Source organism: Budorcas taxicolor, chromosome 9 (assembly GCF_023091745.1).
Source record: "Budorcas taxicolor isolate Tak-1 chromosome 9, Takin1.1, whole genome shotgun sequence".
Taxonomy (NCBI): domain Eukaryota; kingdom Metazoa; phylum Chordata; class Mammalia; order Artiodactyla; family Bovidae; genus Budorcas; species Budorcas taxicolor.
This window is the reverse complement of record NC_068918.1, coordinates 66096293-66102683: the sequence shown is the minus strand read 5'-3', so window position 1 is coordinate 66102683 and position 6391 is coordinate 66096293. Positions and strand designations below refer to the sequence as shown.

General features: G+C 46.1%; 1 protein-coding gene across 1 annotated transcript in view; it reads left to right on the top strand.

Moving 5' to 3' along the window:
- The first annotated feature begins 477 nt into the window (after positions 1–477).
- Positions 478–6391, top strand: part of MAP3K5 (mitogen-activated protein kinase kinase kinase 5) — a 227169-nt gene continuing 221255 nt past the window's right edge. Inside the window, exon 1 of the mRNA XM_052645679.1 lies at positions 478–910. Within this exon, the coding sequence (XP_052501639.1) occupies positions 493–910 (418 nt within the window). The 5' untranslated portion in view covers positions 478–492. The remainder of the gene's footprint in view (positions 911–6391) is intronic.

Sequence of the window (6391 nt, the reverse complement as noted above, 5' to 3'; positions counted from 1 at the left end):
AGGAGTCTGCCCGCCCGCGAGGTGCTGGCCAGGTAGCTCCCCACCCAGAGGGCGCCCTCCCCGGCCCCTCCCAGGGTGCCCGGCACGGAAGGAGCCGGGACCGCGCTCCCGGGTGGCCAGGGCGCACCGCACCCGGAGAGCGGCGCCCTTGAGCCGCACCGCCTAGCAGGTTCGCGAGCCGACTTGTCCGCCGGCCAAGAAAAGGAAGCCCTGTCCCTTCCCGCTCAGCCCGGCTCCCCACCCCTTGTACTCTACACCCTGCAGCGGGCGAGCGGCGCGGCCACGGAGGCGCCGAGGAGGGGCGAGCCGCCGCCGGGCAGCGGCGTCCCTTCGGGGGAGAGGGCGCCGGAGAGGAGGCGGCGGCGCGGCGCGGAAGGCGCAACGCGGGATGGCAGCTGCTTAGCCAGGCGCGCGCGGAGCAGCCCCGAGCTGTGGCTGGCCAGACGGTGCGGCTGGGCGGGAGACGCCGCCGCGGCGGTCCGGCCGGGAGAGATGAGCGCGGAGGCGGGCGAGGGCATCACTTTCTCCGTGCCACCCTTCGCCGAGGGCGGCAGCTACCGGAGGGGAGGAGCGGCGACGGCGGCCGAGGGCGAGGAGACCCAGCTGCCACCGCCGCCACCGGGCAGCTTCTGGAACGTGGAAAGTGCCGCCCCTCCCGGCGCCGGGTGTCCCAGTGCCACCTCTGGGAGCAGCGCCACCCGGTGCCGGGGCAACTCTGGGGGCGGCCGACGGACCACGGTGGCCTATGTCATCAACGAGGCGAGCCAGGGGCAGCTGGTGGTGGCCGAGAGCGAGGCCCTGCAGTGCCTGCGGGAGGCGTGCGAGACGGTGGGCGCCGCCCTGGAGACCCTGCATTTTGGGAAACTGGACTTTGGAGAAACTGCGGTGCTGGACCGATTTTACAATGCAGGTGCGTGCGACTTTACAATGCAGGGCCCCAGCCTCCGCGGTCAGGGGCCACCGCAGGGGGAAAGCTGTTGTTTCCCACCCCCACCCCCCTGCCCCCATAGGAAAAATCTATCAGTTTCTGGGCAGCAATCGAGCATCTTACTTATTTACTTCTTGCCCCACCTTAGGGGCAGCGAGCGGCGCTGCGTGACTGCTCGGCTCGCTCGCAGCTCGGGGCAGAGAGTCTGACCCCCCGGCCGCCGGCCCGCTCTGGGAATCCAGGGGTGCGTGTGGTCCTCTTGAAGAACTTCTGTTCGCCTGCAGTGCGAGTTACTTGTCCCAGTCAGCCTTGCCCTATTCAGTGTTTTGGTTTCTCTTCTGTTAGATTTGGCCCACATTTTCCTTCTATATATACCTGTGCCTGTTTTAGAAGATGTCCTCATTTTTTTCCGTGTACTTTTGAGTACAAAAATTCTGACTTTTGCCACGCAGCCAGCTGCACGCAGAGCGGATCTGTGTGAATTTGCATGTTATGTCACGATCTTCCCAACTCCCTTTCCTTGAAGTTCAGTGGCTTGATTTCCCATCTCTTACCAATTTGAATTGTCAAGTAATTACTTTGAAAAGCAACTTTTGTAACTTGACACTAAACCTGCGTGATATCTCTGTTGGAATTTTGGTGAAAAAGAGCAGAGTATGTTTTTCATGACTCCATATACCCCGATGCGCTGGCAAGTAGATAATTTAACATTATGTAAAACGCTGATATGCAGTTTTAGTAACTAAGTTAGATTGGCCATTAAAGTGTGCCCATTAAAGTGACTGCTAGAGTAATTCACGAAAAAAAATCTTTTCAGCCTATTACAGATTTCAGAAAGTGTCACTGCAATTCAAGTGACTGAAGCAATTTGCTATCTGTTAGCAAATGTTAGAGATAAAAGCATGTTACTGAAATTAACCTTTAGCACCCTGTACAACCAATGTTGAGAATATATACATATTTTTTATAAGTGTGGGCATAAAATTTGATTTAATGGTGCTTTCAGACAAGTTTCTTGCCTTGTGATCACATAGAAGGTTTTATATTCCAATCTTGTTTCCAGTTCTGATTCTTTCTCTTCAGTCTTTTCAGAACACCTGAAGAAGGCTTATGTCAGTCTTGGAATTCAGCCAAAACTGAATATTTTAAGAACAAGAACTTCATGTTAAGGAAGCCAGATTAAATAAAGTAGGATTTTCTGGTTCTGGTGTATTTTACCGTCTTAGTCTTCATAACTGGTCATGGGTAGAACATAGTTTAGCTCGGTTCTTTGTGTGACTTGCTGTAAAAATTACATAAATATAACATTTCTAAAAATTACAGCATTTTTATTTTTGGATTATAATTTGGAAAAAGCTTCAAAGAACTGAAAGATATATGAGGAAAACACCCAATGAAATGCTAAACCTATTTTTATTGTTTTGGTAGATTGGGTATTTTTTTTTTTTATAAAATAATCTTTAAGCTAATTTGAAAGACTTTCCTAACAAGGTTCATGTAATGTTTATTCTCCAAATACTATCTCTGGGAAAGGGAGAGAGAAAGATTAGAAGGTACCAGACATTTGAAATGTATCTCATTTAATACTCCAAACAAGCCTATGAGGGAAGTAGTACTTAGCTATCTTCTTAGATGAGAAAACCAAGGGCTCCATCGCTGGTTCAAGGTCATGGATAATAACTGGTCAATGGAGGGTCCCACTGTGAGTGCCTGACTCTAAAAGGTCCGGCTTCACCCTTGCTACCTCCATTTAGCTGGACTGATTTATTCTCAGAATTAAGAGAGGGAAACGGCAAACTCATGGTAGAGAGCTGGCAGGGACCCTGTGAGCCATTGTGTGCTTTGTGGAATAGTGGGGAGGAGGGCACATTCTAGGGAGACCAGTGTTTCCGGGCCAGCTCTGTCCCATCCCACTGGTGAGCTCAACTAGGCAGGCCCCAGTTTCACCCCTGCCTGTGACAGGAACCCTCAGGTCTCTCATTCAGCAAGAAAACGTTGAAGATGTGATAGAATGAAAATGGTATCGGTTTTATTTTCTAAACTGAGGGAGGCCAAGGTGAACAGTAGTAGAACTCGACTTCTGATTTCTAAGAGAGCACTTGCTTGTCCTCTGTAAAGGGCCAGATGGCATAAATGTTGTAGATTTCGCTGGAGGTGTCTCTCACACCTCCTCGGCTCTGCAGGTGTTACTCAAGCGGAGCCATAAAGAGGACCTAAATAAATCATCATGGCTGTATTCCAACAAAATTTGGTTAATGGATGTTGTCAGATTTATGAAATTTATATCTCATATTATTCACAAAGTGATGTTCTTTTGATTTTTCTTTTTTTTTCTCAACCATGTAAAAAATAGAAAAACCATTCCTAGCTTGCAGGCCTTGCAAAAACAGGCCTGGTAAGGTTTTGGCCCCATGCTGACCTCTACATCTACTACTGCCACTTGAAAGTTGAATGGTTATGACATAGTGGGAAGAACTTTATCCCTCTAGTTTGGTCTGAGTCTTTATCCTGGCTCTGCTCTGAACCATGTAATTGTGAGTAAAGTCCTTTGTCTCCTTCAGTGGCCAAAACAATTGGATCAGGGATGGAGGGAGAGAGGGGAGATGAAACTAAATTTCTAGGATTCTTTCATGTAATCCTATGAGTTTACAAAGGAAGGCAGCAAGGTATGCTAGGACTGATCACCTGAACACCAGTTTCACGATCTGGATTCTGGTCTTGGTTCTTCTCTAATCTGGAGCAAATCATTTAAAATCTCAGAGAAGGGTTGTAATAACTGGTCTCTGAGATTCCCTCCAGCCCTAAATTCTGTACTTTAAAATTATAGTAGTATTGATTTAAAAAGGAATCACTTCAGTTCATAGAGATGAATGAACCACATATATGTGTAATGTTGCCATCTCCAGGAGTTCAGGGTTGGTGAACAGCACAGATTCAAGTGCAGATTCCTGGTTGTGAGGGTCCTCGGGGATTGCCTTGGGCGTCCAGGAAATAGCCCCTAGAATCAAACTGGAAGAAGGGTGGGTCAGAGGTGACCCCTAACCTGAGATAGAATGGTGAACAAGGAGGATTTACAAGGGCCTCAACATTTAAAATGGAATATTGGCGTTGAAGTAGTTTGATTACATTTTTACAAGCTTCTGCCCTCTATGTGTACGAGGATTTTCTAAAGAGTAGATTGCAGTTACAAGTTTTCACTGATTTTTCCTATTTGATTATTGTGAGGAGCCATGGGGTCGCTAAGTTGGACATGACTGAGCAACTTCACTTTCACTTTTCACTGTCATGCATTGGAGAAGGAAATGGCAACCCACTCCAGTGTTCTTGCCTGGAGTATCCCAGGGATGGGGGAGCCTGGTGGACTGCCATCTATGGGGTCGCACAGAGTCGGACACGACTGAAGCGACTTAGCAGCAGCAGCATAATCAAGTTTGTTCTTTGACTACCCTTGTCATTCTGTCTTTCATTTCCATCTTGAAACTAATGTTCTATCCAAGATTTTATGAAAATTCATCATATATACAAGACTATCACTCAGAGATGTCGGTTGACAGGCTAATAATACCCCTTCCCAGACCCCTGCATTGTAGACAGTAAATTTCTAGAAGAGCTACGAGATGTCAGTGATATAGATGTTAATGATGTAGAGCTGTTCCACCGAGGTAGACAGGCCCCACATGGCAGGGAATCAAATTGTTTTCTTTTTTCTAAATGAATACTACTTTTGCAAAGTATAGCTGGCATAGACTTTATTATTCCCCTACTTGCTTATGAGAAAACTGAACCATAAAGGAGTTATATTCATTCATTCAGCCTAAATGATTTAAGGTTGCTGCTTAGAGCCAGAAGCACACTTTTTCTTAGAAACGGTATTATAGATGGTAGTTAGATTTAGGTCTAGCCTGTAAGAGCCCTCCTAACTCAATGTACTTGAAGCCTGGGGCTCCTTTGTCTATTTAAGCAGTAAAATTATGTTGCTGGCCAACCTAAAACTGAGACTTTGAGTCCATCTTGCCCTGAGTTAGAATCGGTAACTTGTGTTCACCTAGCTTCTGGTAGCGTCTTGGCTGGATGTAGGAGTATCACTTTGGACTGGTGGTGTTGGAAGGAGAGGCTGTGATGAGGCAGGGGACAAAGGAAGGCTTGGGAAGTTTCGAGGAGAGGAGGGAGGCTGGACAGTGAGGGAGGAAGAAGGATGTTCAGCGAAGGAGGAAGCAATGTCAGCAGGGGATCCAGGAACACTTTAACCTTCATCCCTTCCAAACCTATTTATGGTCCTTGAATTCCAGCTGATGTAAGACCCAGGGAGAGTGTTCTGTTCACGGCCACCTCACTCCTTCTCAAGGGGCTCACAATTGAATGGCTGCCCACTTTCCCCTTCCCTGCCTCCACACCGCTCCCCCCACCCCTCACTACCATTGTATCCCCTGGCCTTTCTCTTAGGCAGGCTTTCTGTAGATTGCAATCTCTTACTCAGCCTATCACCCAGTAGCAGCAGTGGGAAACAGGAAGGAAACATATGCAGGTCGAAATTTTAAGAATTTAGCCTTTATATTTTCATCTGTGGAGTGTTCCCACCTTACTTGTGATAATAGTCTCTTATTTGGCCATGTCACTGGACAGGCATCTGAACTTTCTGGGTTTGGTTTCACTTGCTTCCAGCACAGGTCCCTAGGACTTCCAATCTTATTTGATAACAAAACAAAGCAAACATAACCTTTGTATCCTGTATATCTCAGAATGAGAAGTTCCTGAGAGTCTTCCAGCCCACTTCTGCATCTTCTGCTTTTAAATCCAGTGAAGCTTTTATCCATACTGTCTCATATACTTGGAGGGAGAAGGTGGTGTCAGTATTTCCTAAATAGTGGTTCCCATGAACTGGTTTTTCAAAAATTGAAGACTGACATGAATTTGTCATGATTTTATTTTTCCAAGTAAGGATATTAAAAAGAAAAAGAAAACTCGAAAACCAGCCAACTACAGCCACTATTTCTTAAAAAGACATTTTTAAAAATGTTAAATTAGGGAAACATAATCTTAAAGAATAGCTTTTTACATACAGTAAATATATGGGAAAATGCATTATTTATTATTTTCTTTCCTATTTCGCCATGATGGATAAAAAACTCTATCATGCCAATCAACAGAATGGTGTTTGAGAACCTCTCATCTAGACCACCTACAGTCCCTTCCCACTTCCAGTCAGTCTTTCTTCAACCAAGGAACAAGCCTTAGAAAATTATCAAAAGAGTAAATGTCGGCAAACTCATAAAAAAAAAAAAAAGGTCTAGTTTAGGAAGGGGTTAAAAAAAAATTATCCCAGTGGAGCCACACTCATGTTTTTTGCTGGCATATCATTGCCACCCTGTGGGAGCCCAGAGCACTGTGCCTCCTCTTGCTTTCTTGGAGGCAAAATTAAAATTTTCCAAAAAGGATTTTACTAGAAAATTAGAAAAAAAGCAA